Genomic DNA, 26630 nt, shown 5'->3' with positions numbered 1-26630 from the left:
AACCTGGGCAGCTGTCTCGTTGTGATATTGAAGCCATGAGAGAACTTCTTGTGGAGATGTCTCCACAGCATGAGCAAGAGAGACTCCTCTCCCTAAATGAACTGAACAAGGTTATTATGGAAGTCGTAAACAGACTGAGCTTCTCAAGGGTTGTCTTTTTACAGTGGGAGAAGGGGGAAAGGTTAGGGGAGGAGAAGTGTTCTGCAGGTGTGGTATGATTTTTTTTTCCTTCCTTTTAGGTCTGTTAATAAACGTCTTTATATTCTTTTAAGTTTTGTGCCTGCTTTGCTTTCTCCTAATTCTTATCTCACAGAAAGTAAATAAGTAAGTGATAATTTGAACAGAAACACTACAAGACCTTACTGTGGCCTTTTCAGTACTTAATAAGAAAGTGTGTAGCAATAGAACAAGGGCTAATGGTTTTGAACCAAGAGAGGGTAAATTTAGATGAAATACAAGTAGGATTTTGTTATGATGGGGGTGTTAAAACATTGGAGCCGTTTGCCCAGAGAGGCTGTAGATGACCCGGACCTGGAAACATTAAAGGTCAGGTTGGATGGGGCTCTATAACCCCAGCTTGTGGCAGGGGGGTTGGACTAGATGACCTTTAAAGGTCCTTTCCAACTCAAACTGTTCTGTGATTCTGTGGTTCTGTGATTTTGTATCATGTACATAGATTTGAGTAAAAGTGCCTTTTTATTTTCCTCCCTTAATATTCATCTTGGTATCTAGATTTACAGTGTAGGCTTTGGCAGACAAAAAAGGATCAGTGACACTTGAAGTGTTCCCTTGCATCAGCAGCATAAGTGGCTCTCTGAAACACAGCATCATCATATTCTTCTCTTGCTCATGCAATTTATGACTAACAATTTTCCTTTTCCTAAATCTTTCTGTGCTGTAAAGAAGCCGTTCACTAATGAGATACTTTTCTGAGACTTGGCAGTGCAATGCATTTACTCATAAGATTGCCATTTTTTTCTTCTTTTGTGCTTACCAGTTGGACAGTTTGTCCCAAGTAGAACAGCTTATTTCACCATTGCAAATCTAATCTGTGGATAATGAAGTGAAAAAATGAGTTTGCAGTTCGACAATAAAGAGTAGTTATAAAATTTTACCCTTTTTTATTGTATAAACCTAGAACAGGAAATGAAGTTACGAAACTAAGAATTTTTTTTTTTTTTCATTAGTGAAGTACTCTAAATTTGGTAGAATATGGCATATGTGACTTTATCAAGAGCAACTAATAAAACCTATCTTTTGTTGTGAATGGATATTATTTATGGGATTTAGGAGAGTACTTCTAACTCTTCTAACAGTCAAGGCCAGTACTAACCCTTTCATTTAGAAAAAACTTCCCTCAACCAAATTAAACAACGTCAGAAAAAAAATTTTGGAATGTGATCAAAAAATCTCCTTGGGACATTCGTATAAAAGTCTTGCTGCTAATTAGAAATATCTGTAGTTACTTAGCAGAAACGCTTAATTATTACTGGCAAGAAAAGGTTTTGTATTAATTAATATTTACGATTTTTGACAGTGAAACCTGGTAGACAATTAGAAAGGTTGGAAGAACAAGAAGAATTCACCTATGAGTTGTCAGTTATCAGCTGCATCCAGATAATGTGATTGTCCTGAAAAGAAACACTTAATAAAGACTAAAAGTTAAGATAATTTCCTCTTTTTCTAAAGAACAGGTGCCAGGTCCAGTGCAGTTAGGGAAGCACTTGCTGCACTTCTTTTGAGTTTTTTAAAGTTAATCTTCTTTTAGCTAAACTAGATCAGATATTGATTCTCAATTGATACATTTCAAATTCAAATAGAGAATGAACATATATCCTATATAGTAATTCAGCTGAAGAGGCATTTAAAGCTAGAGAATTGATTAGCATTTGCTTGTTTCTGCATGATTGATTGTGAACTGCAGTTAAGTCTGCTTTTTCTGAAACACTCAGGTTTTATTCTGTATGATGTTAGGATTTGCATAATAATAATTGTGAGATAATGTTTTTTTTGCTGTGTCTTTATCAAACACATATACCATTGACAAAATAAAGACTTTCTGTTTTGTCATGCTTACTGTTCTTAAAAGGGATGAGATTTGGTTCAGTTTCCTTGGCTTTTTTTTTTTTTTTTTTTTTTTTTTTTTTTTTTAAGAAACAGCTGTATTTAATGTGATTGCACATTAAAAGTGATTGCAAAGACCTGTGCTGGCATCAGGTCAAAAGTAAATAAGAAGCATGAGCTGAGGTTGTAGCTTGATGCTGCAACAGAGACTAGAATATGTCACTTGCTTTTCATCTAAATCATAGCGAGTGAGCACTGAAGAATTTCTTGGTATGATCTCAGAAGTTAAGTTAGAAGTGGGTAAGAAGAGCCAGTTAAAGAGCATAATAAATTATTGTGTGGTAGTCTTATGAAATATTGGGTTAAAAAACCCAAAACATCTGCTTCAGTACTGATACTTTTACACATAATACAGCAAGAAGAAATATTTAGAGATGTGCTGCTCTCAGAGGGTTGATTCTGTTACAGTTCCAGTAAGTGGTGTCTGTTGGATTAACCTAAATGTGATATTTTTCATTGGCAGATAATTGTGATGATCAGCTGGTGTCTTCTTTGCCTCAGTCATCATTCAGTAGTTCATCAGAGCTGTCTAACAGTCACAGCCCTGGATTTGCAAGGCTTAATCGAAGAGAGGGTGAGTGAATTTTTTTGGTCAGTTGTTAATTCTGGGTTGAAATGAAAACAGTTTAGATATCCAAGAGCATGTGTTACCGTTCCAAATAATTTTTGTCTGGTGTTTGTATACCAGCCATGAACGGCAGTGTAGTCTCAGCTCAAAGAGGTTATGAATCTCAACTTCCCACCCTACAGTAAGTTGTTGGACAACATGAGCACTCAGTGGCTGGGGCTGCTCTGTGGGCTTATTGAAAAGGGAATGTCCTAATCTATTTTATTAACCTGGTGTGCAAATTTGTTAAGCATGAGCTTCTGTTTTGAATGAAATTGTGATATCAATGGAAAATATATATCCTGGAAGGATTTCCTTTAGTTTGAGTAATATATGGTCTTAGAATTTTAAATAACACATGTATTTATAAATACATGTTATAAATAACACGTATCAAAAGTTAGCATCTTTATACTGGTCTTCCCTAAAAATGTAGGCTTGACAACTTTTTCTATTTGGCTCTCTTCATGTGCTGTGAAGTTGTTTGTGCCATGCTAAAATGCATTTTTTAGATTTATAATTTCCTTCACATTGCCCTGTACTGTATGCACACATTAGAAATGCTTCTAACCTTACATCTGGTGTCATTTGAACTCAAGTAGACACAAAACAGCAGGTAGCCTAATTAGAAGATCGTGACTGTCTACCTTCTCATTCTGTGTACCTCAGGTTCACAGTACTCAACAGAGCACAGGTTTGAATGTCTTATTCTTTTGTCATTGTTTAATAATATGACCAGATTGTTTGGCTGGATACCTTTTGGTTAATTCAGACATAATTTTATGGAATGATGTAGATGAGGTGACATGAAAATTTCTTCAGTCTTCAGGAAATTAATCTTAATAAAATTAGTTTTAACTTATATTTTATTCCTTATTTTTCAGTGAGAGTAGAGACTCAGTACTTGCTATGTAACCACGAATAGATTTTTCTACACTGAATTTGTATTTAACTCTTTTCTGTGGATTTCCCATGCAAAACCCATTTGTAGGTATATATACATGAAAGTTTTATTTGGATGGAAAAAAGCTAGTCATTGTACATACATGGTTATAAACAAAAACATTGAGCCACTCAAGAGATGATTGCTAAACCATACAGACCGTAAAAAAAATCTGCTACTAGGAAAATATGACTTGTGTGTCTAATTTTATGGAAGCAATGAAGACATCATCACAGTTTTAAAAGAAATTGTGTGATAACTGAATGCAGGTTTACCTTTAATATAGATAATTCTCTACTTTGAATAAAAACTCTTTTTTTGGCCAAAGTTACTGGTTGGGAGTGATTGTGACCTTCTAAGATTCATTTCAGACAGGCAGATTGTGGTTCTAATTCAATAATGTGCTTGGTTCTTAAAATGCCAGTGTTAGGGGAAATAAAATGCATTTTAGACAGGAAAAAGTTGAGTGTTTTTACACAGATTACACAGGAGTCAAAATGTCATTCATCAATAAAGAAATTAAATATGTAATATACACCTACACGGTTTCAGTTGGTAATGGAAAGTTAAAAAATAGCAGGAAATTTGTCAGAAATGTGGGAAGTTGCACTGAAATAGTTCTTTAATCATGTTGATTTGTGTTTACTAAATTTATATTGAAAATCAGTAGGAAAAGTTAAAAGAATTGAGGAGAGAAAACTTTAGGCTAAAAAATAAAAGGAAAATATATACTTTACATGAAGACATAGTAAAAATGATAACAGCAGAGAATGATTAGTAAAACAGCTAACTGAGAATATGTTTCAACTCTCTTTCTGTAAAGTAAAAAGGTAATGTGGTTGAACTCCATTATTAAAAAAAAAAATTTTCCAGTCCATTAACAGTTAGGGAAAGTGGTAACATCCAGGAATAACTCATTAAATGTTCTTCAGACTTTTAATTATTACTAGTTCATTGATTTCCTGAAGTTTTCAGATATTCAATACTCAAGCAAAGCTAGCGAATATTCTTGCTAACTGCTAAATTAGTTACTGTGACATCAGCTTTGCTGGAAATAATGGAAAAGTAGATAGAAGAATTAAGTAACAAGAACTAAGTAAAAAACCCCAAACACTAATAGCAGTTAAATGTTTTTAATGGAGAAGTAAATTTTTTAAACCCCTGATTTAATTATTTGAGGTTAGCAGACATAAAATGCAGGAATTTAATATAAGTAGAGTTTGACCTTTGGCCTAATGTTGTATGAATTTTTAATTTAAAATAATAGCACCATATCAATGCAGTTCAAATTAAATATATTAAAATCTAGCTGGTGAACCTCAAAATGCATTTATCATTACTATATAAAGGTACTTTGACAGAAATTCAAAGGAAACTCTAAGGCCAACTTTATTCAATACTTATGTTGATTATATAGAAGTAAGCACAAATCATTTGTCATGAAATGCGTAATGGCATGAAGATTGGTGAAATAGTGAATAATCATGGCAAAGCAATTATGCAGAGATATGGTAATCAATGTACCTAGTGAAATAAACACTTTAACAGGGTGAGTTATAAAGTATTTAGAGGAAAGAGTAGAGATCATACTTATCAAATAGGAACTGTATTCTACAAAGCTGTGACTGAGATTAATGTGGGAATTGAGCTAAACTGGCAGTTCTCCTTAGCTTGCTCTCTAGCAACTAAAAAAAGAAAACAAACAAACAAACAAAAAATATAAATTAAGCTTGCGCCTAAGCAAACAGAAGAAAGAAGTTCTTACTCTTAATATAGCTTCATACTTTACCACTGAGGTGTTATAAAAATTCTGTATCCTGAAAGTCCAGTTGAAATTCTAGGCTGTTTTCCTATGCCAGTGGGAATAGGTGACACAAAAAATGTTCAGGGAAGGTCCTCCATTTTTACGTATCTATCCGCATAAGAGTAAGTGAAACAAAAGGGAAAAAGAGCAAAGGTAAAGTGCACTTTATCCTTAGAGGGTGAAATGAGGCATCCTAAAAGAAGGGAAAAAGCAGCCAGCATTCAGAGCATATCTGCCTGGGATAGTGATAGGAATTTAAATACCAATACCTAACTCGGTCCATCAAGGATGTGTTTCTGTCCACTTGTTGCCAATAGTTTACATGATGAGTAGTCAGCTGTAGTCTGGAACTATGGAGGGTTTGCTCAGTCTGCAAATTCTTGATGTATTATCTCCCAACCATGATCTGCGAAAGAGCTCTTTACCACATGGAGAGAAGGCTGTGTCATTGTTGAGTTCAGCATCTTCTGGTTTTGTCTGCAGTGGGCTGTCAAGCTGGTTGTACACACACTCTAATTCACCATTCAGTCCCATTGGAAAAGATACGTTAATTGCACTGTGAGTCATCATACTATAAGCCTTTATACCCAAGAACGCAGGCATTCTTTTGAATTAATGAACTTTTGAAACCTTGCAAGAAAAAAATTCAGAAGACAGTTGTTCTTAAAGAGTGAACATACCATTGGAATAGCCTTAATATTTGGATAGCTAAATAAGCTGAATAAGAATTTGGCTGTGATTATCTTGACCCATATTCACTCACAATTAATTAATCAAAAATATGACAGAAGAAAATTGAATATAAAAGTTGTTAAATAGCCAAAAAAACCTGGCTTATAGCTTTCTCTTTCCCTGAAGTGGGAAGAAACCCATGTATTTTAATTATGCTGTCAGCTTACCCTGCCAGTTTTTCAAGAGCAGCCTGAAATTTTGAATGCGTTAACAGCTACCATGTCTATTTGTTTTATTTTTCCTCTGGTGTTTATAGGGAACTTCTTTGTTTTTTTCATTAATCTTTACCATTACACTGAATGTCATACACTTTATCACATTCTTTTTGTTACAAAGAGTATTTAAAGGATAGTTATTCAATATGGTACTGTAAACTTCATTTTTTTTTTTTTATAAAACAGTATACTTTAATCACTTTTTGAGAACTCACACTAAGTAGGTCAAAATGGATAAATAAATTCGAGCAATCAGTAGTTAAAAAAACATCAAGCCAGCAGTTAAAGAAAATACCATTTCTTAGACAATAAGGTCTATTTTCATCATTTTTATAAGAAGCAGTTCAACCTTCATAATGTAATGCTAACAATTAAAATGGCAGACAAATTAGAAAACTTAATTGCAGCTAGGATTGTATGTCACGAAAGGATAATTAGGAAGAGCTTACTAGCTCCATTTCAGTAGTATGCAAATAAAGTTCATTAAAGCTGATATTTTGCTCTAATAAAAGGAATAGGAAAAGGAAACTAGAGCAAAGAAGATCAAATCTGACAGTAATAATAATGTTTTTATAAATTAACAGCAAATCTAAGTTGAACTAACGTGATGACATATTTTTATGACTTACCTGTGTTTAATGTATGTCTATGTGTTAGGAAAATGGCAGAAATAACAATCTAAATCTTTTGCTTTCAAACAAAAACCAATAAGCACTTCCACAGTGATTTCTGCAAAAAAACCGAAATTATGTACTGCTGTCCAGTGAAAGTCCAGGACCATTCAGTTTCTGAGGAAGAAATCAATTTGGTTTTGTTTGTTTGGGTTTTTTCTGTAGTTAATGCAGTAATTACGGCTTTCAGTGAGAACATTACCATGGATCTCTCAGCATATTAATGATGAATGTTTTTTAATGCCATTGTAGAGCTTCACTTTTTTTGTAGAAAATGTTTTTAATATGTGTATTAAACACCTTAAAAAACTATATGGGCACATAGGAAAGTTGCATATGGCATTGCACATGCATATGTTGCATGCACAAAATTTTAAGAAATTCTCAGGAGTACACCAGCCTCATTAAAGGTAGAATTTGAAGCAGTATTATTGCATTAATGTCTAAATTTGAATTAATGCTATTTTTTGTTTTGCTATATCATCTCTTCATATGTGTATATGGTTTGATTCTGATTTGCAAAAGGTTAGAAACAAAGTGAGAAAGAAAGGAAGAAAGAGCAAGAGAGAAATAAAGAAGGAACTAAACTACTCTTAAGCAGAGTGAGTAAATGGGATCAAAGATTCACTAATATTTTAAATATTTACAGCCCATTGTGCTTTCATGAACATTTATGAGGAGTTAGGAATATTTGTACAGTTATTTCAAGAAACCTAATTCCAGCCTTGTCATCAAAATTCATTCAAGCATAACAAAGCATAACAAAAGGTTTCAACCCTCTATTTCATGTGTTTCATCATTGGAATAGCAAAATCCATGATGAAATACCCAGAAGTAGTAAAAAAAATGGTAATAAGGGTACATTATTGTCGAAATTGTTTGTGACTGTTTTTCTACTTGAAATATAGCTATGGGGATAGAAAAAATAAGAAAAATCTTTTTGCAAAAAATCATGTTGAACTACAGTACTCAAATACCCTTACACGCAACCTTGAACAGGCTTGAGAGCAAGATCAAATAAAAATTTACTTCAAAAATAAAATTTGCTACAACCCATGTCTACTACCTTTTTTTTTAAAGTTAGTATAATAAAAATAGAAATCTGGATATAGCAATTTTGTTATTCTGGGTTTAGATAGTTTTAAATAATATATTTTTGAAATCTTAGATAAAGGCTGAATTTTATCCAAAATGTGAATCATCATGATATTATTTAGAGAGTCAAAATAGAATTTGACGCCCAGGACTGCTTTTCAGTAACAAAATATTTAAGATCATGCCTTCTTTAATGTTTTGATGGATGGAAAAATATATCATATGTGATGATGCATCTGTGTTACTTCATTTTTCTCTTGTATGTTTGAGGCAGGGGTAAAGGAGCTTAAATTCTTTTTTGCTGAAAAATGAAAAGCACTTAAAAGCACTCACCAATTGCTAGATTGGACGAACCCAGATTTTGGAAAATTTCCTAAATTAAAAAAGTACAAAATTTTCTGTGTCGTGTAATAATGACTAATTTCAGCTGTAGTGCAAAATAAGTTTGAATGTCATAAATTCCAATTTTGAGACAATTATGAAATTTTTAGTTCTAAAGGAGAATGATATAAAAATATAGAACATTCTTCCTGCCACACCCCTGCAAAAAGTTCTGAGATTTTACTTATACAAAGGGTCTTTCTCTTGACATCTTATTTATAGTAGTTTTCCTTAGCTTCTTAAGGACCAACTTTCTGGCATAGAAGATACGATTTTTTTTTTTTTTTTCCTTTTTATCATCCTGCTCATACTGTGATGTTAGTGCCATACCAGACTGGCTGAATGGAGAACTCAGGATCCCTAGACTAAATTAATCGCAAGGCTTTACAAAATGATGTTATTCTGATGAATATCCTAGCCACTATTTCTCTCAGTGTCATATAGGCAGATAATTCATATAAATATTGTCATAATCTTTATAAAATTATGTTAAATTTATATATTACATTCTAATCTACACCTTTAGGTATCTCAGAGATACAGAAAATCATGAACTTAGCCTCTGCAGGTAAGAGATAAGAGCTGAAAGTACATCAGGCACTCTTGAAACATGTCTTTAGAAGGCATCACCATATTTAGTTGACTAATATATAAAGTAGAATTGCTGGCAAAAAGTGGCTTTGACTTGTCTCTGTCTCAGTTTTTTGATTTCTATCCATCAATAGGATTTTATTTTAAAGGATAGATGTAATAATAAAGATTAAGTGAAATACGCAGCTTTATTAGATAATCACATTATGTATGCAAAATGCATTTTTGTGTACATAATACCATTTTCATTTGTAATTTTAAACTTTCTGCCAAAAACTGCTCCTACTCTGGACTTTTGAAGTGAAAGGAGATGTTTTGAATGAATTTCACTGCTCTTGGGGCCAGATGAAAAACAGCAGTCTTTGTCTAGCAGTCTTATATCCCTTTTTATTACTTCCAAAAAGGGAATAATTTATATTCTAGAAGAATAATTTTCAGTTACCACCTGTTGCATATAGAGAGTTAGAGAAATTAGTGCTAGGTCATGAAAATTCGTGTAAAATAAACCCAGTATATACTTGTTCCTCTATTTTCTTCAGATTTTCACTGAGCAATGAAATTTATCCATCATTCTTCAATAAATTTTTATTCCTGCAGTACTTTGACAGATAACCAGAGAGGTTGTAACAAATTATTTTGATGCAGATAATTGAACAAGGGTGTAACAAAGGTTTGAGCTCTACAGAGAAGAATATAACAGCGCACTAACATCCTTGTCCATGTTGGAATTTTCCAGTCATTGCTGCTGGTATAAATATCACACAAAACTACAATGGTGAATCTTTGGCCATATGAACTTGCAAGACAACTTTGTGTACTTGACTTTAAGATTTCCTTCACTCTCAAGGGACTTGTTTCCATAACTCCTCCCAATGGCCTAAAGCAGTAGAAAAACGTCAAATAACTACAGCAGCAGGATTTTGCTGTACAAATAGGAATGATAATGTACTTTTAGTTTGATTTTTATTTTAATTCGTGTCATGATGATTGACTGTGGGGTAGAGTGAGCAGAATTGATTTGGATGAAATCAGTAGAAATTTTTATAAATATTTTTAAGTCCTTTATGGAAGCACCCTTTTTTGGAGACTTTTTTGTCTGCCTCTTCATTTCCTTTGTCATTATTTTTTAAAACTAAGAATTCTTTTGTAAGTTTATTAACACAAACTTCAGTTCATACATTAATGCCATTGAAGAATCAATAGATTATAATACATCTTAAAAATAATTTTTTTTGCAGGATCAAAGGTATTTCTATTTGTAATTTCTACAGCTAAATAATTAATGAATCTATAAATAATTCATAAATCATTTATTAACATCTCCTGTGGATGTTCCAAAAAGCCTTCATCTGTGGGTTTTAAAATTCCCATGAATATGGCATGCCAGGTGCTTTGTATGATGTTCTACGTTTCTTCAGTTTTAAATATTAGGGACCCAAATTACAGTGTCGTGAAGATTCTAGAATTGAAATAATTTCTTTAATGTTCTTTCTGTTGTTGTGGTCTCTTCCTAGTGTCACATTGGTAATTGTAGATTATAGCTTATAAACCATGTTAATCAAGCGAAAAGGTTATCAGTAAGTTAAGCTGGTCAGTCTTCAGTACCTTGGGGTATAAAAGATCATCTTCCTTTATATAGTATGTGGGCTTATCTAGATTACCAGCACTACAGCTGTTTTGTTTGTCTTAAGAATAAGAACATTACATTTTGTGTTGTTCTTGGCGAGTTGTTTTTGGGGTTGTTGTTTTGTTTTTGGAGGTGTGTGTAGGTTTTGGGGGTAGAAGGTTCTTCATTTTATACAGTTATTTATTCTACGTATTAATGTGGCTTTCATTCTGTGTTTGAGAAATGAAATGCGATTGTGCATTAGACTCATTGTGACTGTGTCAAGAAAGAAAATGAGGGGTACTCTATTTACGTCTCAGTTCAGACTTTTTGTAAGAGGTGGTTTGGGAGTTTTATTTTCCAGGGCCTTAACAGGCTAGAATTGCAGGTATGCAGCAATAGCCATTGCAAAAATTGAATCTGCAAACACTCTGAGGTTAGAAACTGAGTGTTTGTTATGAATTTATCAAACTTTCTGTCCGAGGTATTCTCTAATCCTTCAGTAGACAATTAGCTTGAGTAAAAATGGTGCTGCTATCAGACATACCTGTGTATCAATTCACGCTAAGGTTGCTGTCTGCCTGAAGCATGCATGGATTGCAGGATGTCTCACTAACAGATTATTCCCTGTACCATTTGCATGACAACATAAAGAGGTCATTGATAAATGGTATGACCTGCAAAGGAAAAAAAAAAAAAAAAAAGATTACATTTTGCAATTCATGGTAATTCTACAGTGCTATGAATATATTTCACAAAATCATTGCCACAAGGCTAATTTCCCTGTATTGAGACAGAAAGATAAGCAAAGAGAAATGTAACCCCAAATAATCCTGTTTGAGGAAGTAGGTTGAAAGGAAAAACCAAAGTAAAAATCCAAAGTAAAATCCAAATTACAAAATTATTGCCTACATTAAAAAATGTGTCTCAGGACAGGTAATTCATTGTGTTCAAAACTAATTATTACTTCTGAAAATACAATGAACCTGAAAGTTCAGTAGGGATCTTCAAGACTTCGGAAGATTTTAAACCCAAAACAGAATTTTGAGTCCACTACCCAGGAATTTTGTGAAAAATAATTTTTTTTAAAAAGCCATGAGAAACTAAATCTCCAGGAAAATAAGAAAGACTTAGTTAAGATCATTTGTATCTGTCCTATGCTAGTATTTTACTGCAGGGTTCAATTTTTTAAAAAAGTACTTTGAAGGCTGAAAAAACATGTTTTTCTCAATAGGGGCCAAGAATTGTGGGTAACACAATAGGAGAAATATTGTCCCCATTTTATCATCATTTATTTTTTGTTGATAAGTTGAAATGATCTCTGTTAAATTTTCTCAAATGTAACAAAATAGATATATTACTGAATATCCTGTATGAGCAGGATACTACATGTATAGCTAATACAGTTTTGAAATGCAGATGGGGTTTTAAGTACATAATTACTGTCTTTGATCAGGCATTGATTTAAAAATATCTACAACTGAGATCTCCAGCGTTGCCAGCTGCAAGAAGAGAAACACAAAGGTGGGAATTTTAACACAGACACAATACAGAACGCTTTGTGCTTTTAGCATTATTTCAGATGATAGCTGTTTATTTCAGTAATGCTGTGAAATAAAATTGAAAATTCTGAATTTTTAAAAGGGAATATTAGAATAATTGTAATAATTGAATAATAATATTAAGAAAATCTATAAATAGATTCCATCAAAAATCTTTTCAGCATTATAGTTTACTTGTTTTGTGATTGATGAGTAGAAGTTGTGTTCATTATTTTTAGACATAAAGCAGCTGAAGTCTTCCTTTAATATTAGATCCTTGAGCTATAGAAAGATGAATGTCTTTCTGATGGGAAATCAAAAGTGTCTATTGATTCCAAAGCGTCAGTTGTCAAAAACACACTGGCAGGAGCTCACTGATAAATCAGTTTTCAGACAGCCTTGATATTTTGACTTCTAACATTTTAAAAGGGATTAAGCTGTCTCATGTTGAAGTGCACCTGGTTTCTAAATATAGAATGAAGGGATGAAGTGGGATCTTCACTTTTGCTGTTGTGGAGAGGGATAGTAGATTTACATCTGGCAAGCAGAACCTTTTGTTCGCAGTTATTGTATGTCTTTAATTCTAAAATAGGATGTCTGCAGTTTAAGGGCATTTATAAAATCACTAATGTGTTTTATTAATCTCGAAAATAAACAAACCAAAAAAAAATAGAGCACAAAATGTTAACTGTAGCCAAAGATGTATTAATCTTGAATTCAGGAGCCTAAATATTGTAGAAGTACCTTAAATCAAACAAGATCAGGGCTGGTTTGGCATGAGAAAGAACTGGAAAAATACATCTATTTTTTTTAAATAATTTTGATTTCTCTCCTTTTATTCCAGCTCATTTTACACAAAAGGTTTTTAGTAAGATATTCAGTGGACCATTCTCATGTCTTTCAATGTATTTTTACAATATTTATATGCAAAGGCTTCAAGAGATATTTCAAATATGTTTTGATTAATAAACCATGAGAGTTTAAATAGATATTTAACTTCATTCATTGTAAGAATTCTGAACAACGCATGCAATTTTGTTTTGTTCATTCCTTTTTTATGGTATTGTTTTATCTCTTTAGATCTTCCACGTGTTGTCACAAATAATCACCTTGTTAACTGAATATCCTTCTGGCTTTTTTTTTAATATTACATGTGTGACTCATTGCATTGTAAAATAGAGTATTGCATTCTGAAGTGTACACTAGTTTGCAAAAGAGACACCTCTTCCGTTTTAGAAATAATTGCTCCTGAATGTATCTGGTACTAGAAAAGATCTTCAATTTCCTTTAAAAGTGAATGCTTTACAGTTTTTCAAGATACAGTTATTAGAGGTATTCTGAATACTAAAATGTAAATATTCTGACTGTTTTGCAAAGTTTAACCCATCCACAGCTGTATACATTTGCATTTTGCTAAGAAGCAAATATTCAGTAGAAAAAGAGTAAAAGCTCTTTGATCATTAACTATGTGTGCCTCATACCTAATCTAAAATACAATAAGCCAGAACAGAATTTAGTTTTGCTATTTATTTTTAATGATGAATCAGGATTCTTTTATTTTAAAGGAATAGTTCAATAGGTTTTTTTTCTGTGTGCCTCTGCTTTTTGCACTTACCATCTAGCTCTGTGGACATACTTAGGTATAAGGTCTTTCTCATATATTGAAAAATAGGTTTTTTTTTACTTACCAAGGCTTCATTCTCTATTACCTTTTTCACACCCTCTAATAGCAATAATAATTTTAAAATACATTTTGTAGGGAAGTCAGTGTATAATAAGTAATATCTGTATATACTCACAGGACTAGATTCTAATTTGATGCAGAAGGCCAGCTGTCTACATTTAGCAAAAAGTCGACCTTGAAATTGGTAAGCTTAGAAGAGTAGTCATGAAAGAGCAGTTCAGGCAAAAATGAAACGATCCATTGAAATCATAGATTTCACAAGTCATTACATTGTTTACTGTGTTTCCTCAAGGGATTGTTTTGCGTTTTGGATAACTAAGAAACCTTGATTATTTTTCTAGCCTGCAGAAATATGGAAAAGCTTTTATCATTTAATCTTTTTCAAAATGCAAGTGCTAGAGACATAAGTATATATACGTACCAAAAAAAAAAAAGTAATTTCAGCTTATTTCCTGATTAAAAAAGCAAAAGAAAACAAAGAAAAAAACCCCACCTCGCCTTCTGTTTATAACTGCAACAAAGAATCTCTTATTTTTGTTGGTATATGAGTATTTGTCACATAAAATTAATAATGTGATCATAATTGGGTCCTTAAAGTTTTCTGATATGTTTACATGGAAACAAAGATTAACATAATCAGACTGTTACAGGGAGAGATGTGTGTAGGATTCTTCACACTCAAATGAGAAAGCAAAAAACCCACCACAGCTTTGTTCTCATTTCTTAAGAGCATGCAAGATATTTTTTTCTCTCACAAATCCAGAACAGTTTTCCGTGTTCATGTTTCCCAGAATTCTTAAAAACTTGTTTCCAGATTCATCTATGTGACTGATCCATGTCTCTCACTGTAGTCTCAAAGACAGTATTTTCAGCTAGAGTAAAATTTTGTGAGCCGCTATTAAGCTGTTCTCCCTCAGGTGTTCATCATTTTCTGGGACTGAGGGTTGCAGAGAAAACAGGAAAAATTTGGTAAAATTGAGACTGAACTGGGATTTCTGTCATACAAAACTATAACACCAGGAATGTCAGTATGAATACTGCTGTACTGTTTGACCTAGTGCCAGGATGTGAAGCAGCTGGAGCCTCATCCTGGGAGGGCATACATAATAACAAACAAGAAGGTTTTTCTAAATGCCAAAATTTTGCTTGAGAGAAACCGTATTCCCAGTACAGTTTTGGGCTGTATTCCATCTGCAGTAGCTCTCAAGTCCTTTCATGAGCCTTTTACACTCATTTCCCTAACCTTTACACAATTTCTAAGATCAGAAGAGATAAAGACACAATTATTTTTGTGGCTTAGTGCTTTCTGAGGTAGTTTTGGCTTATGTAGTTGCAAATGTCCTTCTGGCCTTTCGTCCCAGTTCCAGACTGCCTGGACTCAATTTCACAGTTGAACTACCAGACATTCAGACCACATATGAAGGCAGTGCTCCTGGCTGACTGTCACAGGTAAGACCTGATCTTACAGATACCGGATATCCCATATAACATGAAAATAGTTATCAGAATACATCTTCCACCTCAAAATCCCTATGGAAATTGAATGTTACCTGCAACTGATTCGTGTTTTGGTACCAATAAGCCTTTGACTTCTCACTGAATAAAGAACAAATAGTATCTTAGTAATCTCATCCATGTAAAAAAGTTGACTACTGACAATATATTCCATTTGTTCAACATGTTTGACCTTTTTTTTTATTTATCTCACACCATCCATATTTATAGGGGGAAAAAAAAAAACAAACAGAAAAAAACCAAAACAAAACAATACAACCCTCCAAAAAAACAAAAGAAACAAACAAAAACAAACCCCATACCAACAGTAAGAGAATGTGTTCTTTCCAATATCACAGTTTATTTTTTCTGAGCGTCATTCATTACCATTCCCTTTTTCAGTCTATTTAATAATTTCTTCCTATACTCACACATTCAGTATTTATGATGAATCTGGTGCAGTTATTTTAAACTGCTATAAGTGAAGTCCACTTAAAGTCACAGCATTCTTTGTACCAATCTATACTTCTCATTTTTGATCAAATTCTTGTCTTCCTGTATGTAATGTTCTGGCTTCTCATCACCTAAAGAAAGCAGAGGGAAATGAACTGCAAAATAAATTTCCTAATTTCATTTCTGGTACCTGGTGTTAGCTCATAAATCTCAGCACCACCAGTACTTCAGTGGAGTAATGCAGGCAGACCTTTCAGAGTTAACTAATAACCTAATAATATCTTGATTATGTTTCTGCTTTATCTATGAGCCAAATGTAGTGGTTGATAAGAAAAGGGGATTAAAAAAAAAGCATATTCTTGGCACATACTCATCACCTAATAACAAACAAACTCCTTATATGAATCTTAGAATTGCTAAAGGCATTTCTCAGATAAGAAAAAACAAAACAAAATATAAAGAGAAAATAAGCCTGAAAGACTCAAGTTTTCAGTCAACTTGTAAGTCTGACAGAATTTGAAATACCTGAAAATAATGGATAACCTTAATAATAAACCATACTACCAAGATTTCCTATAATGTAATTCTTCCTACGGTTTTTACAGATCAGTGGATTTGAAATCCAGATCTATATCTTTTCAATTTCATGTAACTTAATAAGGGAGGAAGAACATGTAGCTCTTGGCAAGCTATGGTTGGGCAATCAACATTCAGAGCTGACATCTAGCTGTGAAAGGCTCCCATAATATGATCAGCTGAGGGCAGGTTTGTGACTGATTTGTGGCCCATTCTGAGCCCTTTTGTATAGTATCCTATTCAGTAAAATACAACATATTTGTTAATGCTTAATTACTAAAGGAATAGGAGCTGAAAGTGGAATTTTAGCTATCTGATCTCTTATTTCTCTGGTAGCTCATATAGTAGATTGTCAGATACTGAGTAAGAAAAAAAAAAAAAAACCAGCGACATAATATTTGTGGGGGTTTTTTGGTTTTGGGTTTTTTCCTAGAGACTGTACTTTGACCTCTGAACTACCAATACTTTGTTACCTAAGAGTAGATATTTACTTTCTGGTAAGAGTGTAATGTCTTTTTAGGGAGCATCATATGTTTGTATATTGGATTTAACCATTTTAAAATTACACAAATTCATTCTGCGCTAGTGTACTTTAAAAAAGTATTCCATTTAATTTCCTCCCTTTCACCCCCAGGTAAGTCTGTGATACTGTGGATCTACCCTGTAACAATGTTGGGGAATAGAACATTCTTGGTTGTCTTATTTTTTAAGTAGTTACGTGTTAGTAGCTCTCCAAAAATCCTGATTAACTTTCAGAAGAAAAGCTCCTCTATGACACTTTAAAGTGCAAAACGCATAAAAATTTTACAGCTAGAAGAACTTGGGCAACCTGGTGTTGTGTGTTGTTTTGTGACTGCCTGTAGTAGGTGGAAGATGAGAGATGTGGGATAAAATTTTTCTGATGACAAAAAAGAAAAAGCTTATTACACTGCTTTCCAAAAAAATACCTTTGTGAAAAATTTGACTTTTTTAACACCCTATTTTAATCTAACATCTGCTACATTACTATAGCATTCTGGTCTTGACTAGGAGAGCAGGTTTATTTCTGTTCAAAATTGCCTTTTTACTGAGAACTCCAGTTAAATTTAATTATCAGAATTAAGATCATGTTGACCTTCCTATCCAAATTTTATGTGCTATATCTGCATTACTTTTCATTTGTTGGCATAATTTTTGAAGCGTCATAGGCTTTTTGTGAGATTTCGGCTTCTATTTTGGTCTTTTCTTAAGATATGAGACTGGTTTAGACTTGGTAGACAGAATATAACCTTTTCAACAAACTGCAGTATTTGACAATTTCTACACTCAGTCAACATCATTATTACTGCACAACTATAAGACTAACATTCTGGCAAAAGCAATTGGAAATTATTTCCTGTTGTTTAGCTTGTGATTTTGTTGTAGCCCAGTAAAAAAGGAGACAGCTAACACAAAAAAAGTTATTTCTTTCTACAAATGATAACAACAACAAAATAAGATTCAAATACAAACGAATAATTAATGAACTATTCAGCTTTAACTATTAATTAAGTTCCACTACCATCTACTTATTTAATACCAAAGATCAATATTCTCTAAATACTAGTTTTCAATGTGAAGAAATCTTTACTGTAATACATCTTCATTCCCCTGTGTAAGTAGATAAAATTTCTCATAAGAACCAAAACTTGCAAAACCAAGAAAATTAAGTCTTATCATGTGGGCAGAAGTATAATATACATAACATCTCAGTTATGAGTTTAAAGCTCTAAATCCACATCTCTTAAGAGGCAGAGAGTGAGTTTTTGTTCTTTGGGCAGATTTTAGTCAATTTGGCTTCAATCCTTGACTAAATCTCTTTGGACTATCCAGGAGTAAGTAGAAGTGAGTTCTTGAATTCCTAAATCCATTTGCAATCCAGTTAGTAATGTACAATTTTTAGCCACCTTAGATTGCTATGTCAAATAAGTAGTATGCTTTTACTATTTGAGGGACATTAAGGGATCTCTGTGTGTGTATATATGATTATCTGATGGATACAGTCAGCTTCTCTTTTTCTAGTACACATATATACACACACACACACACATATAATATATGATGTATTTATGTATAACGTATGTCTATATATAATGTGTATACATATACACATCTGTGATGTTTATCATCATAATCTACTTCTAAAGATCTTTTAAAAGTAGAGAGCTAAAACTTCAACTCAAAGCAGTCTACAGTTCCTTAACACATTACACATTAAAAAAAAAAAAAAAACCAAAAACCAAAAAACAGAGAGAATAATAAAATTTTTTTATTGAATATCAATCTAGCAAATCTTGGATATCCTATGATCCAGGATAATGTTTCAGTATATAGATTTAGTTAAACTGGTATATGAACATTTTTGCTTAAAGAACAGTACCACAACAATAACGCTGTTAGACATTAGCTTGCAGTTTGGAATACATAATTACATAAATATAGATTTAAATGAGGGACAAATATTGTCTGGTCGCATTCTACTAATATCTATATTTTGCCTTTTACTGTGTCCTAAAGGAGTTTTTATTTTATTAAGTAACATTTGATTTACCTGTGTGTTGCAAGAAGTTGAAAATAATTGGCAAATAAGTGATTTTATACCTAAAAATACAATAATTTGATTAATAATTCCTGATATCAGATGAATTTACAGTTCATCAGGATGATGCTAAAGGATGTTCAGTTCACAAAATGAATTCCTAAGGGCAAGAAAAGACAGTATAACCATTAATAAGTTGTCCTGGATGGCATGAAGTTGTGTTTTGACTGTTACTTAAATTCTCTGCAATATTTTATGTAATATAATACTTACGAAGAAAAAAATAAAGTTGGATCATGGTAGCCTGCGGAAGTTGTACTGTTCACTGTATCAAGGTTTTTAACAGTAATACTACTTTTCTGAAAGCTATAGAAACTTTTCTACACAATCACTACTATGATTTATTTATTATGACATATATTATTGTTATATAGTATTATTAGTGGTCTGATTCCAGTGGCTCTGCTGTCTGTAATGGCTGTCATTAAAAGTTAGAAGCTGTGATGATCTGAAAAGATGGGATCTGAATATGCAGAAATACACCATTTTTAGTCTGAGAAGAGTTTTTAAGTTAAACATGATTTTATAAATAATACAGCTTAGTTCTGCATTAGTTATACACCAGTTGTTTTAAAACTGATGCAAATAAAAAATCCCTGAATTACTCATTTGGCTGTTGAGGTCGGCTGATTTAGTTTCATAAACATTATAATGCTATTCTTGAACATCACAAATGAGGACTAATATTATTATAATACTCTGAAAAAAAAGATCCAGAATGCTGAAAAATGAAGCTTTCTCCAGGGACAAAACTTAAGTGAATGGAACTGCAGTTTTTCTTCATTATTAGGTACCTCAATTAATAAGTGTTGTCCTTCAATACTGTATGAAACAATAATAAAGCTCTGTTATTTATAGTGTACCTCCTACAATTTAAATATTTAACCAACAAAGATGTTTTCTTCTGACAGTCAAACCAGATGTGATTATATTTCTTGATCATGAAATTCCATTAGTCTGGCTCAATTCCATTTTCTCTCTGTTATTTTTCTAGTCATCATTATTATACTCTCAGGCTTTATGCCAACAAATCTGAGTCAGGAGTCAATGCTGTGCAAAATGTTGAGACCTCAAACTTAAAATGTTCAATCCTCTTCGTATTTGTGAGTGCTTCTTTCTAAATTATGTGGGAAAATAATGATGTCATAATCCATGAATTCTGAAAAACACAGATATTACACAAATACTCAAAACCAAAAATTGACTTGAAGATGAGCAGTGTACAGTTTTTTTTTTTTCTTTAGTTCTTTTTATAAGAATAGGAATCTTAAACCATGGAAGGTAAATGATTGGTCGAATCTCAACTTTGTGAAAACTTCATAATAAATTTCTCCAGCAAAATTTTAGCATTCAGGTCAATGTGAAAAATATTATTGGAAACTAAATACAGGAGAGTTATACTAACTTCCCAGCTGAGGATCTGGTATAGTGTGTCATCTATAGATACCAATTAATAAAGTGGTAAGTGTCATGTGACGTGTATTTGTAAGTGAACAGAATGCTGGGAGTCATGACTAGAGCACCAAATTAGGGAAATACTGTATACGTAGGGGATATTGCATGTTCCAGTTTTACCTCATCCTTTTATGTTCTTGTCAGGTCAAGTTGCTCACAAGTCTACAGCAGTGCGACTGCGCATGTACATGCGTACTGTGACACTTGCACCTTACACAAAGTCAAACTGTAATCAGACTAGACAATTCTGTTGACTAACAGAGTATCTCTCATTCTATTGCGGAATATTCGTATTCTTGTGCACATAATCACAAACAGACTTAAAGGACCAGAAGACTGATACTGCACATGTTTTCTTGAAAAATCATGTTTTCTTTGTGCAGGGCCATAACCAGATGGAGCTGGCCAGTGTCTCCCTGATGCTAGCTGTAGTAATTTACACTGATAATAATGGAAATAAAATAGAGCTTTTCTGTCTTAAATATGTATACTTAGAGTATTTTTGCTTGGAAACTGCAGGTGTCAATATTTTTTCTGTTTGCTTTGCTATACTGAAGGCATCGTGTTTACTGAAACAGGTGCCAAAGTCAGTGAATCAGCATTTTGAAGGCTGAAATAGAATTTGCCGAAGTGCCACCATCAGAAAGTGGATTATTGAGGATTGAGATTAAAGTAGTGATAAAAACGAAAGATACAAACATGTTCATCTGCTCAAAGGTACTGTCCTGCTCATTTTGTTGTAAAGTATACATACATATCACTCTGATAAGTAAAACTGGAGATGATACATCTAGTTATATATTATAACTGGTTGATAAATATCAGAGGGGTTTAAGATTTAGTTTGATTGTATTTTGAACTTGCTGATCCTTTTACAGTTCACTGATACTGATGTTCAACACTCTTCCAAGTAGTAGGCAAATCCTCAAGGAAAATGCAATATCTGAAATACTCATCTACCAGGTTTGATTTTTTTTTTTTTTTTTTTTTTTTCAGTGCATTTTAGGAAAAAAATAGTTAATCCATACCTGTGTCAATCTGTTCTTAATAAATGTCACTATTTCCTATTAAAATGCCAGTGGTGGATTTATATTTGAGGAGACAGGAACACAAATCATAAATGAATGATTGTATCAGAAAAATATGATTTAGATACACATATTTTGTATGTTTTGGTGTAATTCACATCACTGGAGATTGCAGCTGGTGTTAGGAAATTTAATTTAATTACCCTGGGAAACCTCATCAGAATGCTGTCATAGTAGCAAATGTTTAAAATACTTACAGTCTTCTTGCATCACATATATGAATGTCAACTCATCAATGCAAAATATTTTAAGCTTGATTTCTTTTTCTTTGAATTCTGTGGCCATAGTCAATAAAATACTGGGATGGCACGCTAGCTTGAAGTGAACAGGAGTAAATGCTAAAGAACCAGGATAATTTGGTTTCAGACTTTGGGTTTTCCTGGTCGTTACACACTGGAATGAATGAAAGCAAAACAACCAAGAAAGAAAGAAGAATACTAAAATGTCTACAAGTGAGTGAATTGCAGATGTTCAACTGTAAAAAATCTTTCGCAATATAAAAATATTTTTGGCCATGAAAACTATGGCTAATTATCACTTCTAGCTTAAAATTGGAAGACAGGAGTGTAACATGTTGGGCAAGACTGCTGAGCAAGGAAAACAAATATAGGTGGCTCAGTGAAAGCAGCTGCTAAGTAAACAACGTGACAAAATTTAGTAGGTTGAAAGAAGTTGTGTAACTTTATAAAACTGCAATGAACAGTATATTTGAGCTACCTATGTTATTTTTTTTTCACTGTAACAAATATTTATACAATAAATACATATTTTCCATTTCCACTCCTGCTAGTTTGTATTTCATGACATAATGATGTATATACAAATAGAAATTACATCAATACAGAAATTCAAATGAGAATGCTGCTTAAACTCAGTGGTGTAGCGAAAGATGGTGGCAATCAAATTTCTTTATTTTTGTTTTCCCCATGAAACTTTCTGTGAACAAAGTAAGTTCCTCAGGAAAATTTACAATGATGAGATATAAGTGATCCTCACTTCACTGATGGAGAAAAAGAGAGAGAAGTTTAAATATTGAAAGTAGTGAACCACACTTCACGCAGAGCAGGATTTTCTAATAGAGCATCCTAAACCTGGGTAGTCTAGACAGAGTAAGAGAACAGCACTATTGCAAGAATACACTCTCCCAAGAAGGAAACAATCTCCCAAATTAAGTCCTGTTTTACTTTAGTCTTGGATTTTTGTCAGAATATGTGCCAAAAAGGGGTACAACTGCTATGTGAAATTCCTAGTTCATAGTAAGGGAGATAGTTTGCTTAGCATCAAGTAAAAGTGGATGGTAATAGCCAAGAATGATGTAAATCTTGCAACGAACTGGCATATTTCCAAAACATTTTTTTCCTAAGAAACATTGTGAAGAACAAGAGCTTTTCTTCAGCACAAATCTCTTAGAATGACATTTATTTAATACCTGTCTCCTGCTGGAGGAAGAAAAAAACCACCTTTTTAGTACAGTGCAGAAGTGGCTCAGATTATATCCTACACAATTACAGCTTCATTACCTATATAAAAGTTTTTTAGTCAAACCTGGGCTTTCCAGTGCACACAAAAGATGTTGCCTGCTGTAGGGCACTGGTTCCTAGCACTGTGTGGTATGCTGGTGATGAAAAATCAGAGCAAAAAGTAGTGGCTTTGATAGGTCTTCGAACCACTGTCAGTATGTTTTCCTTTTGATAAACTATGTCAGTTTATCAAAATATCTCCCTTGATATATTTACATATGATTAATTGAGGAGAAATGTCTTCTGAGCTTTCTGAAGAAAAGTAAAATGGGATTCACTGACTCATTCCCCTAAGTTACTGTTAATGCAGAAGGGGGGTGAAATAAACTTACCTACCGTCTTCTGTTTGAATGATGAAAGGTAGATCAAACTTTGTCACTATTAATACCATTTCTTAGTGCCTTTGTGTTGCACTGATTCAAATTCAAGATGCCTCTGAAACTCCTCTTGACATAGTAACTACTACGCGTCACAAATTATTATTAAAACATAGTATTAATTTTATAGTACCTGTCAGAATTTGGAAATTTAAGTTCCTTAAATATTAAATATTCTGACAGTTGAAAAAATAAATGCAATTGGTCTTTCTCTTCTAAGATCGTACATGTTTTCATTATTGATATTCAGTTTCAGAATATCTTAAAATAAGGTTAGACCTTCCTATAAAATTAAACTTTTTCTACCTTTGAGGCCGCTGAACTAGTTACTACACCCACCTCCCTTAGAAAGTTCTATCTGACTGAAGCATTTATATAGCTCTTTTTATGTTCCACCTCAAAAGTTGATGAATTTCTTTTTAGTAGTTCTGATTTCCATTGACAAAGCTCTGCATGCCACCTGTGAAATACTCCTCAGAAAACTTAACTTCTCTGCATGGATAAGCCAAAACATGCTTGTTATGTCTATTATTTCTCAGAAAATTACTCAGATAAATTAATCTCATTCTTCAGATACTAAGAGGCAGGACTTCTTCATTCATTTTTTGACAGCAAGAGTAACTTACAGGTTTCAGAATCAGATGCTGTTTATGGGACTTTTCAGTCTGCATTCAAACAGTACATCTCATGATACATTCCTGTGACTGAGAAGTTCTGGTATCAGGCCCTCAAAAATGCCTCTTAGTTGTTCTCTCACAGTATTTTCAGAAACCTGGCCAAGAGCTTCCCTAATAATCCAGAAAATGATGGCTTATATGTTCAGAATGAAGGGCTGGTACTGAAGACCTTCAGAGTTTATATAGTGCAACAAATTTGGTTTTTGTTGTAATATGTGGAGATAAGTATTGTTTTCCAAGAAGACAAAAAAATTCAGAAACGTTCTTTGAAGGGGAAATCTTGTTTTGGATTCCTTGAAATATCTCCAAGATTCCATTCTGTTTCTCTACTTTTTTTTTTTTTTTTTTTTCAGTATTGGGCTTAACCTCTGTCAGTCTGTAAAGTAAGAAGACAAGACCAGAAAATAGCTAAGAAGCTATACATGAAGTTGTGTTATGTAAGAGTATTTCTTAGTTTTCATCAGTTCATCTTAGTACTTCAGACAGCTTCAGCTAATACTTGGTTTTTTATATACAACTAACATTATTTAACCGTACTAAAATAGAAGGAAAATTGTGAAGACATTGAATGATTTCCTATGAAATCTAGTTATGGAAGGAAACTAAACTGTGACACTGTCTTGAAGGACAGCCATGGAGTCTTTTTATACACAGATAAAGTGACAGGGCACAACTGCTTTTAGTCTCCTCCAAATCAGTAGTATCTCTCCTTCCTGCAGAAAGTAACTGCATACTAGAAGTCTTAAGATTCCCAGGCTATTTAAATGGCCTCTTGTTTTAGTAATCTTTAAAGAGGTATTTCTCTGATCTTACACTTTGGCTGAACACACTATATCCTACTAACTTGCAATCTTAAAATCAGGACGAGAGGAGACTGTGGAGATGAAAACACCAGTTGGTTAGAGCATGGTGCTAATAACACCAAGGATGTTTGGTCCCTGTATGTACCATCCACATAAGAGGTGGACTCGATGATCCTTGTGGGTCTCTTCCAGTTTGGAATATTCTGTGATTCTGTTTCCAAGGTTATACAGTTTGAGACCAGGTAGACAAGGGTCTTTCTTCAGGCAATAACAACTCTTTTTGAACAGCTGAGCTTTCCTGCACTGAATGCTCCTTTGGTTTTTTTAGGTGTTAAGATTGATTGTTTTGTATGATAGTTTTAAATATAGGTAATATGTCAGTATGAGAAAGACTTTTTAGTCCTGAAAATAATCTCATAGTAAACAACAGGATTTTGCTTAGATCACAGCAGACAGAATGGAAGCTTCAGATAGTTTGTCAGGGAGATTCTCCTGAGGAGTCACAAAGTTCAGAAAGAAACACTTTGCTTTGTGAACTCCTTCTCAGAGAGGAGTCTAGGTACGGCAGGATCCGTCCTAGTCCCAGACTTAGTCGAAAGTTTGTGTCTAATGGTTTATGGGGGTATAATCAGCCTTTATGTAACTTTGTCCAATAGGGTTAAGGACATCAAACCAAACATATTTATATGAATAAAGTATGTTATTTGTTGAAACTGATGACGATAATGATTAGACTAAAAATCTTCAATCAGATTTACTTCCTGCACAGTATATTTGTAACTACTATTATAGTGCATTACTCTTTTTAAGCAATATTGAAGAAATTATATTAAAACCAGCAAAATAATTATTAACAGGAGCTTTATGTTACTCAACCATACTATTGACCCTGGGCAACTCTTTCAGCCTCAAGGAGTAACCTTGAGGGGGTATCCCCACTCAAGGGAGGAATCTCCACATACACTCCTAGAAGGAGCATGTTGCAAGTCCCTGCTGTAAGAAGAGGGACTGGGCTTTCATAGTATAAAGTCATTGGCTGCTGTTCATATGTTTCAAGCCAGCTGTGTCAGCTCAGCAGCCTTCAGTTCAGCAACTTTAGATAAATTACGAGTATTATCAGTTGCTGTTTCCTTTATAAGGATGTCTGTATGCTGCATCCTTGGTGGTGCAAGTTTCTCTAGGGATATGTTGTTCTTCGCATCCTCAGAATGTTTAGCTTTGTGATTGATGTGTTAGGCTGGCTTCACTGTTCTTTAACAACAAAAAGAGTGTAACCCCTTCTCTCCATCTGTAATCAATAACTTTTGCAAATATGGTAAAGTTCAAGCTGTTTTATCCCCACTTAGGCAGAGGATCATGCTACAGATCAAAGGCAAAAACTGAACAGCTATCAAAAATGTGGTTGAAAATTACTGTGCAGAAATTTTATAGATGAAGCAGTGACTGCAGAACTGGGTTCTGATCTAACTGTCCCTCTCAGCCTCCTTCAATCCGTGTAAAAAAAAATGATTCTGTGTCCAGTATTTCTTATTCACAGCTCAAGGTCCCTCATCTCTTCTCAGGTTTACTTGCCACA

The 26630-nt window shown here is 33.4% G+C and overlaps 1 protein-coding gene across 1 annotated transcript in view; it reads left to right on the top strand.

Annotated features, from left to right (window-relative positions):
• The window catches only part of CNTNAP4 (contactin associated protein family member 4), a gene marked incomplete at both ends in the record, with an annotated part of 207427 nt that overhangs the window by 43664 nt on the left and 137133 nt on the right, over positions 1-26630 (top strand). The window contains one exon of the mRNA XM_082301928.1: positions 2588-2698. Within this exon, the coding sequence (XP_082158054.1) occupies positions 2588-2698 (111 nt within the window). The remainder of the gene's footprint in view (positions 1-2587; positions 2699-26630) is intronic.

The sequence above is a fragment of the Coloeus monedula genome (genome assembly GCF_965178545.1).
Source record: "Coloeus monedula genome assembly, chromosome: Z".
Taxonomy (NCBI): Eukaryota; Metazoa; Chordata; class Aves; order Passeriformes; family Corvidae; genus Coloeus; species Coloeus monedula.
Note: the sequence above shows the minus strand (reverse complement) of the source record. Positions and strands in the feature narration are given on the sequence as shown.